At 57.1% G+C, this 10,833-nt stretch overlaps 2 protein-coding genes across 3 annotated transcripts in view; both read left to right on the top strand.

The window, feature by feature from the left end:
* LOC113207841 (circadian clock-controlled protein daywake-like) overlaps positions 1-3,965 on the top strand; it is a 6,932-nt gene extending 2,967 nt beyond the window's left edge. Inside the window, exons 1-6 of one of the 2 annotated variants that reach the window (XM_052267162.1) lie at positions 1,118-1,187; positions 1,663-1,755; positions 1,831-1,978; positions 2,200-2,333; positions 2,417-2,566; positions 2,672-3,965. In XM_052267162.1, the coding sequence (XP_052123122.1) occupies positions 1,133-1,187; positions 1,663-1,755; positions 1,831-1,978; positions 2,200-2,333; positions 2,417-2,566; positions 2,672-2,823 (732 nt within the window). In that variant the 5' untranslated portion in view covers positions 1,118-1,132 and the 3' untranslated portion in view covers positions 2,824-3,965. Of the gene's footprint in view, positions 1-1,117; positions 1,188-1,662; positions 1,756-1,830; positions 1,979-2,199; positions 2,334-2,416; positions 2,567-2,671 lie in introns of those variants that run through there. The other variant, XM_026424565.2, reaches the window with a different exon arrangement.
* Positions 3,966-4,738: 773 nt separating this feature from the next.
* Positions 4,739-9,568, top strand: LOC113207840 (gustatory receptor for sugar taste 64f-like). The gene is made up of 13 exons (XM_026424564.2): positions 4,739-4,961; positions 5,670-6,007; positions 6,742-6,808; positions 6,883-7,062; positions 7,326-7,491; positions 7,569-7,876; positions 7,985-8,170; positions 8,274-8,383; positions 8,456-8,626; positions 8,725-8,879; positions 8,959-9,121; positions 9,209-9,298; positions 9,378-9,568. The coding sequence occupies exons 2-13, from the start codon at positions 5,861-5,863 to the stop codon at positions 9,492-9,494; spliced, it is 1,860 nt and encodes a 619-aa protein (XP_026280349.2). The 5' UTR covers positions 4,739-4,961; positions 5,670-5,860; the 3' UTR covers positions 9,495-9,568.
* Positions 9,569-10,833: the final 1,265 nt, after the last annotated feature.

Genomic DNA, 10,833 nt, shown 5'->3' with positions numbered 1-10,833 from the left:
CCCTCCCCCCGGCAGCAGCGTGGCGCTAAACAGCTGATTGCTACCGCCGCCCGGTGTCCGTCGCGCCAGCCTGCCAGCTCCCTGGATGCGCCATGACGCTACTCGACTTGACCCAATTATCGTAACCGGTAAATTAAAAGATTAAAACCCCGACCGTACCGGCCGGCATAAACCCCGTTCATGTGAGGGCATAAAGCTCGCAACATTCGCCGGGCCGCAGGAGCGGGTTGAGGTGGGGCCGCTAGGCGGGGAGGGGTGGCATTGCTAGAACAAATGTGAAGGCTGGTGCTTGCGGTCACAACGATTTTGCCTGGTCTGTATGGGAACTTGGCTCTCCAGGGTCACTCTGGGGACCGGAGGACGACGAGATGTTAGCCCGGGCGTGGTGCGGTGCCCCCTTAAGATTAACCCGGCCGGGTCACCCAGACCGAACCCCAGGCCCTGCGATATGAGTGGTGACACAGTGGCCGAGGACCGTGAAGTCCGGGGAACGAAACACCACAAAAAGACTTGAAAGGGACATCTGAACTGGAGCACAGTCTAACCTGATCGTGCCGATGAGAAGACTCGGAGATCCGAACCCGGTCCAGGATAGCGATTCCGTCTGTTTTGCCTGAGGCCTGGACCTGGGTCGGGACGCGGGCGCCGCCGCCTGGCTGGTCCTCCGCAGTCCTGAGACGACATTGCGGAAAGTCAACACGGTTGGTAAACAGCTCATTGCCAAGGCTGCCTGAGGGAGGGTGAAGTCCGGCGGGTTCTCGGCTGGACAGCTACATCATTACCGATTTTGAAACGTTCGAATCACAACAACAGTGGCACAGCAAAGTCCTGCCGCAGGGCAGGGTCCGGCCCGGCCCGGGCCGCGGCGGCTCCACTGGGTCACCTGGACGCCATGTGTCCATAGTCATTGTTGCACAATTTATCCTGGGCAGTTTGCTTCGGTACGGATGCTGGGTGGGAGGGGGAACCTTTTCAGCTGTGCACCGCGCCGCGGTGGCAGCACGACCAGCAGCAAGGCGACCAGAAATGCTGGCAGTAAAGCCGCCACGTGCGTGAGGCAACCATCTGACACGGCATTATCGCCGTGCATTCCCATTCCCTGGTTTAGCACAACGCAGCGCGTAAAGGGTCTATGCTTGTCCTCTCTCCCTCGGGATCCCGGCACAACGCGGTCCATCCATGCTCTGGTAACAAAACTACAAAAATGCGGATTATGAGATGTGTAGGAATAACAGAATGTAAACAAAAGAAAGACAATAAACCATTCCGGTAAAGCTGAAATGCAGAAGAATGCGGGGAACAAGAAAACGGAAATCGCTATGCTCGAACATGGTGACTTCCGTTTTCTTGTTCCCCGCATTCTTCTGCATTTCAGCTTTACCGGAATGCTTTATTTACACAGACTTCTAGGCTTGGCAACTGTCCTTGTCCCCACGCCGATGCTTAGTTCCCCTCCCCTGCATAGCGGTACGGTATTTCCAGTCTATATTACATTTTTGAGGGGTCTTGTTAAGGTAAATTGTTCAGGCAACAGGCCAGTTGCGCGCGTGCGTAGTGGTACTCAAGCGAAAGTGATGGAAGGTTTGCCTAACCGCACGGCGCTGAGTCTGCGCCTTGGGGCATTCCTGAAACCTAATCGTGCTGATCTCTCTTCTGTCACAGCGGAATACATCCTCCCCTGCAGCAGGAGTGACCCCAAACTGAACGACTGCGTCAAGAGGCTGTTCAACCACCTTCGACCCTACCTCATACGCGGTAAGGACGAGACTCGTTTTACTTTATCCATACATTTCGGGAGAGATTGTTGTTCATTGTGCTGCCCACATTTAGGTATCCCCGAGATAGATGTACCGCCGGTAGAGCCGCTCTCCATCAACAAGCTGTACATGGAAAATGGTCACGGGCCGGTGCGAGTGCGCGCCGCCTTCAACAACGTCACCGCCTTCGGCGCGAGCAACTATAGCATCAACAACGTCAAGTAAGGAGTAGTAAGCCAAAGTATTGCGCGTGGAAAAATATTGCAATTATTACATGCCACGTTGTAACTCATTTAGTTCCTCCGCAAAGTTTCATATGAACGCTGAGCAATGTCCTTCATTGAGGACGTGTGTAGCCGCGATAAACATGACGTGACGTATAAAGACTATTGTACCGTTCTGCGGCATGCAACGTTTGTTGTGAGATTTGCCTCCTTCGCAGGGCCGACGTGCCGCACTGGAAGATCGAGCTCCACCTTACCATCCCGCGCATCGAGGTGAAGGGCCAGTACGAGGTGACGGGAAACGTGCTGCTGTTTCCGGTGCGCTCCAAGGGTGACTTCTGGGCAGCTTTCAGTAAGTTTCCCCCTAGAGCAAATGCGCCACAACGACTTCCCACCAGACCACACCTTGAAGTATTTGGCGTCTCTGTGCTCTAGGCGACATCAAGTCGATCGCCACCATCAACGGCCACGAGATCTTCCAAGATGGCATCAAGTTCCTCAAGATCCAGTCAATCGGGGCTGACTTCAACCTGGGCAAGTCCAGGTTCAAGATCAAGGACGTCATCAACCGCAGCAACCTGCTCGGTAAGTACGAGAGTTCTGGGTCGGTCGCGGGGGCGCGCGGTCAGGTCGCGCCGCCGGGGTCCGGGGTGCTCCTGGACGCGCGCTGACGGACCACGTGTGTTGCAGGAGAAGCCATGAACAGGTTCCTCAACGAAAACGCTGACGTCATCATTGATGAGATGAAGCCAGCCGCGGCTGCCAGCATCAGCAGGCACTTCACGGGCTTCCTCAACAAGGCCTTCCTGAAGATCCCCGTCGACATCTGGCTTACCGAGTAGAGCGCCCCAGCAACACACGCCGAGGGCGATGTCTACGACGCCGAGGTGCTGGGCCGATATTCGGCCGATATGCACCCGACAGAAAGGCACTTGGCGCACTCTCCACTCGTGCTGGCCTGTCCAATACGGAAAGGAGTATGGCCATACTAAGAGCACAAGAGATGCATTTTATACCAAAATTAATATTTATACGGGAAAAATTACATCTCCCAGAGCTCAGGCCAACTTACCGTCCAGAAAGTGCGTCCGGTTTTTCTTAGATTAATTCGAAAAATTAGGGAAGCTGGGCGCCTGCTGGACGCAGGATAGGCCACCCAGCGGTACACACATGCACTGCAGTTGATTTGTTGCCTATATATCAGGCGCTATGAGAGCTCGCAGAGGCTAAACTTGGTAAGTTCGTAACGGCGAATGACGGACGTACTTTCTGGATGGTCCATCAGCACCGCACTCGCCGTCAGGTCCCGCCTAGGCTACATGGTTGTTGTTCGGATCCAAGCGGGATCTGCTACTCTTCGCGCGGTCTGTGTATACGCTGGGTCAAAAAGTTAAAGCGAGCTCTGGGACAGCCTGCTTATATCAAAGACATGCGTGTACTAAATTTCTTTTATTTTTATTTTTATTTGCTTATACAAAATACTTTTTAAGTTGTTTGAAAAAAAATATTAAAAAGAAAGTTTCGATCTCTTGCAGCTTATACGTTAAGTTTTTTAAAACTGTTCTGATTATGTTTGAAAAGACTAGAATAAGGAAGATTTTAAGTACTGCACTAACCATGCTATAAAGGACACTTTCATGAACATGTTTACGTCCAAACATGATTACAAGCCCCATATACGTTATGAAGAAAAGTGTACCTGTGATACCGTAGAACATTTAGAAGAATTGCTTACTTATACATTACAAAGTTATGTTAATGATCAATACAGAAAAAAAAGAAAATCCTGCCCAAAAAAAGGAATTTTGTCAACTCCTTGAAGTTTTATTGTTTTTCTATTATTTTCCAGACATGTAGGACTTTGGTTAATCATTAATTTAGCTTTAAGTGTAGAATATAGATCGACTGTAACTACTGTATGACATTTGATGCAAATTGTGATTGTTATGATTGTTTTTTTAAATTAAACCACAGAAGTTTTTTTCCGGGAGCGTATTAATTTGCTTAAATTGCTCTCCATACGTTGAATACCATTCCTTTGAACGCGACCGTCCTACACGCCGAGGGGTAGACAATTATTTAGGTTGGGGGAGAGCGACGTCGCCAGTCTGTCGCCTACCCTCTCCGCTCGCTCCACCCCGCTACCCTACTGCGAGCAAGGCCGCGGCCCAGCTAGAGCCCGGCGCACCCTCACCCCTTCAGCAGCCCCTCCCCACGCGCCGCCCGCCGAGAGACACCGACCCGGCACGAGGCACGAGGGAGCCATCAGCTGAGCCCGCCTCGATCCGCCCCGCCCCGCCTGGAGAAGAGGGCCCGGCCAGGACTCAATAAGGTGGCGGATGGGCTCAGCCTGTCCCGGCCGGGCACGGCCAGGCCCCCCGGCCAGGCTCCCGGCCAGGCCCCAGGCGAGCCCCCGGCCCCCGCCACTTGTAGCTCCTGCCCCCAGCCACCCTGACCGCCACCCCTCGGCGCGTCCGACCGGACGGCGCGTGTGAAGATTTATCACCACGCCGCCCTGATCGGGTACATATGGGCATGTTCTGCATGATTTGAAAGAAAAAATATTGCTCCACTTCGGTCGTGACGGGTTCACAGATGTGACGAGAGCTCAGCCACCGCCTCCCCACTCCGGGGGCAACTCCTCGTCACCGCCGTGACGTCGGCCTCCCTCCTCCAGACCTCAGCGGTCGGCCCGGCCACCCAACCCCCTGACTTGTTTACAGGTGGCGGTGCTGCGGCTGGGGTTGGGGTCGGGGCTCAGCCACACCACAGGGTGAGCTGGGCCAGCGGGCGTGAGCAGAGTCTCTCCGCACCGCCATTCCGCGACGACCCGCACGACGGGATCCTGAGGATTCACGGCTGCTGCACAGTTGCGCCCGCGGTGTCCTCGCAACCCTCTGTTGGGACGCGCCCGCCTTGAACTGGTACTGGGAATAGTGTCGAACCGTAGCCACAGCACCACTTCAGCAGGACGCCGCAGGTAAGCTATTTTCTTCTGTGGGTCCACGTGTAGCGCAAACGGCCTCCACCCCGACAGGGTCGGCAATTTCTCTGTTACGGCGACCACCACAATTTGCTTGTGCTCTATTCACCCCCCCCCCCCCAAGCTCTTCCTCATGTATGTGGAGTGGGGAGAGGGCGTGGGGTGGTGGGTGGTGCAGGGTTGGGCTGCCCCGCCCCACCCCGCCCCGCCCCCGCGCACAACGCGGCTCTATCGGCCGCCCACGTGGCTCGCATATTAATCAAGTATTTAGTCGGGACGGGATGGACAGGTTGGAATGGGACGACTCGACCCCACCTCCGTCCGTACAGCCAGCCTTCGCTTTCTGGCACGAGTCTAATTTCAATGTTGCGTTCATAGATAGGTCATGTTAAAACCTCGTGCGTTTTGCCTTTCTGAATGAGTACCGACATGATTGTTGCCCATGGTAATGGCACATACTTCTAAATTCATTACGAATTGAATGCAGAGCCCGGGCCCCGGGCACTTACTATATGTTTCCATTCGAGCTGGTTAAGCTGTAGGACTTTACCTTGACGGGAAAATAAAAAGGGATTTGACCCCCCCAGGATGCCGCGGGTATGCCCCCATTGGTTGACTGACACGTGGCCACAACTCTCTAAACGGAGGTGACAGCTTTTCAATTTGCTCCCAAACGAGGTATGAATTTTCATCGCGCCCCGGCAGCAGGGGACGACCCATGGGCCCCGAGGCTTGTGGCAAGGAGGTGGCCTCCAGTGTCCAGCGGGGCTGACCCCGGCACGCTCCAGTCGCGGGAGGACCCTCCGGCACTCTCCATGGCGGGCGGCGCGGCTCCACGGTCAGCGCCCACGCGGCCCGCGCCCCAGTAGCCGAGCAGGCCGAGCAGCACAGCCCGGATGTCCGCCGGGGGGCTGGTGTCACCGGCGTCCACGCGGCCGCGCTGCACCAAGACGTCTCCGGAGTCGTCGACTGGCACGCTGGGTTCACCGCTGACGTCCTCGGGAGGCCATCGGGCGCACTACGGACCGCTGTGGTTCGTGCAGGTGGGTGGGACCCTCCGCTTAGCAGGCTCGGCCCGGTTGAGGCTTACCCGGGAAAAAAGACACTTTTAAAAGAAACAGGCACGCGGTTTAAAATAAAACACGGATAAAAAGGCCACAAAAGGTCAAAGAAAGGGAGAAATGTGGAAAAAAAAAGTCGAGATGAAGAGTCGCAGCCACATGTTTCAAAATCGCGGTAATCGCGACGGCCATGAACTAACGCTATGCCAAAGCAAAAAAAAAAAAAAACTTTGTTCAAAGTAGAAAATTAATCAAGTCGAATGAATTGTATCAAAAAGTCAAACGCGCGAACGTGGAAGCAGTTATGCATAATAGAAGTGAGCTTTCACCACTTTTACTAAACTCTCACGTCCGACTCAGAACCAAATACGTGATAAGACAGTTCACTTTGCGCTTTTGCACTGAGAGCGGGGCCGATCTTGCGGCAACTTCTCACAACGTATCAAACTTTTCTCGCCCAACCAGCCTTGTGCTTTAAGTGACGAACGTTTAACGTTGCAACAGTACAAACTAACGTATCATCTGTTGAAAAGGCTAAGAAAAGCACAGAAAGTAAAAGAAAAGTTCTGAAAAGGGAAAAAAGCAGAAAAAGTCATGGCCAAAGTAAATTGACTAAAGGTAAGGTTCCGACCACTATCGGAGTGGTGCACCCCCCCCCCTTCACCTTTATCGACGCCCTTCAATCTCGCACTCTACTTTTCTCATCTCTTTTCCAGGTGTCGGCCAACAACTCGAGCGGGCATGCGGCCATCCCGGTTGCACGGCGTGCTCTGCCCGTCCGAGGTGAGCTGCTGCTCGTCGAGCTCTTGACGGTCTCGTTCTCGGGAGGGCTCAGGGAGCCGCTGCTTTGCTTGCAGGGTCGGGGTTGTCGGCCGGCGGGTGTCCGGCGCACACCGCCCTCCCCACCTCCCCCATGACGGAGAGGCCCCGCGCGGGGACGGCGGAGTCCGCGGGGCCGCTGGGGCCCTCGCGAGGCGGGGCCAGGCCCGCGCACGGACGTCTCAAAAGGAGGACCCTGCAGCTGCTCACACTGGACCGTAAGGCGCAATCCATTTATGTATGAACGTCTACCGGCGCCACAGCCAGGCGGGGCGGGGCGGGGAAGAAACCTCGTTATCGCCTCCGGATAAGCAATCCCTTGCCACACCCACCACAACGCCACTGAGGCACGCCGCACGCCGGACCCGCCCCACCCCCGCTATATTTGGCCGTCCTTGGGGCAGTAGTGGTGTCCGGGCGTGTTTTCTTTTTATTTCACCACTAGGCCCCGCTGTATTACAATCGGCTTAATTTGATAAAGGACCGCGCGCCGGCGGGGCGGCCGGGGCCGGCGCCCCCAAGACCAACAACAACGTGGACTACAAGGCGCAGCAGTCCGCCGCGGGGATGTCGGCGCGCTCCGAGCGGCGCACGACCAGCACGTCGAGCAGCAGCAGCGGCAACGTGCGCAAGCACCTGCGCGTCAGGTAGGCGTCTGGGCCGCCGCGCCCCGACGTCCACATGCACTACAAGAGGCCGTGCTTAGAGCGCCACTCTTCCGCAGGGTGGATACGGGGCCGGGCGGGAGCCAGGTGTCGAGCTTGTCCAGCCCACGGCCCAAAGGTTCCAAGGCCGCCCCCGTGGCGCACCGGGACTCCTTCCACGGCGCCATGTGCCCCGCGCTCATGGTGGCGCAGTGCTTCGCTCTGCTGCCCGTCGACGGCATCTCGCGCACCCACCCCGGCGTCCCCCAGTTCCGGTGGCTGTCGTTCCGCGTCTTCTACACGATCGCCGTGTTCCTGGGCACGGGCGTGGTCGCCCTGCTCGCCGCGTACCGCATGGTGAGCTCGGGGCTCTCGTTCAACAGCTCAGGTAGGAGTGGCAGTCGGCACAACGCCGCACCAACCACGACCACGACACCGCTGCACTCGTCGGCGGGGGACGCGGAATGGTGTCTGACTCGATGCCCTGCCTTTGCAGTCACGGTGGTCTTCTTCGGCAACTCGCTGTCCGCCATGGTGCTGTTCCTGCAGCTGGCAACGCGTTGGCCGGCCGTGGCTCGCGCCTGGGCGCGCATCGAGCACGACATGCGCACCTACGGCTACCCGCGCCACCTGGGCAGGAAGGTCAAGATCATGACGGCCGTGGTGCTGCTGTTGGCGACTGGTGAGGGGTTGGGGGTTGGGGTGCAGCATGGCTGCGGGGGGCAGGGTTACCGCACTGGGCTGTTTCTTCTGAGGGCGCAAAGTTTTGTTTTTGTCTCTCGCAGTCGAACACCTGTTGGCCGTCATGACGGCGGTCTACACCTCCTGGCCGTGCTACAAGAGCGGCGGCTTCCCCGGACTGGTGCGAGGTTACAGCCTCAACAATTTCGCCATGGTGAGGATGCTGCTGTCTGTGGATCCGGCCCCTCCTCAAGATCGGCGCCGCTGACTCGTGGGCATGCATCAGGTGCTGCAGGTGACGGAGTACGCGCCCTGGAAGGCAGTGTTCGTCTTCCTGCTCAACGTGGTAGCCACCTTCTCGTGGAACTACACTGACCTGTTCATCATGTTGCTGAGCGTGTCGCTGGCGCAGCGCTTCAAGCAGCTCAACCACCGGCTGCGCGCCCTCAAGGGAAAGGTTACATTTCATCGTATCCATCCTCCCCCTCTTCACCCCGACTCCCTGATCTGCTTTTGCTCTACGCACGCCGACTTCGCGCGCTTCTCTGACTCCAGAACCTACCGAGCGGCGTGTGGCGACAGCTTCGCGAGACGTACAACTCTCTGGCGTGCCTAACCAGGACGGTGGACGAGGCCGTGAACAACATTGTGCTGCTGTCGTTCGCCAGCAACCTGTACTTCATTTGCGTGCAGCTGCTGCAAGGCATGAAGTGAGCTCCCTGCATATGCCGCTCAGCATCACTTTCGGGTGAACGAGTGAGACCACACGACCTTTTTCTTTTATCGCAGACTCATCCTGGACGTCTACCCTTACGTCTACTTCTTCTTCTCGTTCGGCTATCTGTTGCTGAGGACGTGCGTCGTGTCGCTGTACGCCGCCTCCATCCACGACGAGAGCAAGGAGCCTCGGCGGGTGCTCTACTCCGTGCCTTCAGAGAGCTTCTGCACCGAGGTGAGTGAGTGACGCGAGAGATACCCCGCGCTGGAGGCCGGGCCCCTGGGGCGCCTGGAGATGACAAAACAAGGCCTACTGTTGCAGGTCCGGAGATTTCTTGCCCAAGTCACCACGGATGACGTGGCGCTGACGGGCTGCAACTTCTTCTCCGTCACCAGGTCCCTGATGCTGACGGTGCGTGCTCACTTGGCCGCTCTGTAACCGCGGTGTTGTTGGGGCTCCTCATGGTGACTTGAAGCGCTTTCTGCTCCAGGTGGCGGGGACCATCGTCACCTACGAGATCGTTTTGGTACAGTTCCAAGGGGTGAGCGGCGATGGCACCACCGACCTGAGCGTCAAGCCGGCCAACCTGACGGTGCGGTGTTTTTAACCTGCTCTCCCTCTGGCATCCGCTCCGACAAATCAAGCGCTGTAATGGGAGCGCAGAAACTTGTAAAAATACAATTAAACTGAAATATTTTCCATTACATTAGGGGGCTCCTCATTTCTGCGCCACCGTGTGTTGGCTGGAGCCTAAGGGGGAGAAGCCAGGGCATCACATGTTCATGCATGATGCAGGGCCCGTCCCACGCTCTATACCCTACCGTAGCCCCTACCCTACCTTCACCCCCAACCCGTTTTCGCACTCGCACGCACACGCAGAGAGAGACAGAGAGGGGGCCAGAGAGGGGGCGAGAGAGAGGGAGAGAGACAGGGAGAGACAGACAGACAGACAGACAGACAGACAGACAGACAGACAGACAGACAGACAGACAGACAGACAGACAGACAGACAGACAGACAGAGAGAGAGAGAGAGAGAGGGGGAGAGAGAGAGAGGCGGACAGACGCAACCCCTTTGCTAGGTACAGGGTACAGTACAGACAAGTTTTTCTTGGGGCAGACCGGCTAGGCCTAGGCGCGGTGGGTGTAATGCCCGGCTGACGCAGGGTGCCATGTAACCCTCGGTTGCCTATATACAGGAGTCTTGTAGCACAAATGGTCTCCCTTTCAGGCAGCTCACTAGACACGAGAGAATTTGGGCGATCGCCCCCTCCCCCCTCCCCCACTATACCGGCCCTGAGTTCAGCTCAAATATCGTGGCCAAGGAGCGAGACCTGCCGGTGGCACGAGTTGACCGCTCCTCTCCGCGCGCACACACACACACACACACACACACACACACACACACACACTCATACGCTCGCATGTGTGCCGGCACCGGACAGGGACAGGGCAGGGGACGGGGCAGGGGAAGGGGCAGGGGAAGGGCCGGGAGTGACAGAGGCGTGCCGGCACGTGCTGGGATCAACCCCGCCCCGGCCGACCGGTGCGGCGGGGGGTGTGGCGCCCCCTTGATATCCACTGGCGCCCCTCTCTTTCCACCCGCCGGGGGGGGCACGGACGGCGCCGCCGCCGCCAGCGCCCTGACTGAGTGACTTGGAGAGGAAACCTCCTGAATTCCGGCTACGCGTCCCGGACATGCCTCCGAGGGGAGGGAAAGGAAAAGGGAAATCGAAAAGCACAGTCCCACCAATTTGAGCCACGCGGCACTTTCCTCGCTGTACAGTACGGCATACAGCCGGAATATCGACGACTTGGGGTAGAAAAACACAGAAAACAATAATGTGACAGACGGTAAAAACTCGAAGTAACATTACAATGTAGGCGCACATCAGGCGGGGGATCAACTTCAAGGTTGCCCATAACCAGTCGCAGGGGAGGGCGTGT

Source organism: Frankliniella occidentalis, unplaced genomic scaffold, assembly GCF_000697945.3.
Source record: "Frankliniella occidentalis isolate FOCC.00 unplaced genomic scaffold, Focc_3.1 Scaffold47, whole genome shotgun sequence".
Taxonomy (NCBI): domain Eukaryota; kingdom Metazoa; phylum Arthropoda; class Insecta; order Thysanoptera; family Thripidae; genus Frankliniella; species Frankliniella occidentalis.
Note: the sequence above shows the minus strand (reverse complement) of the source record. Positions and strands in the feature narration are given on the sequence as shown.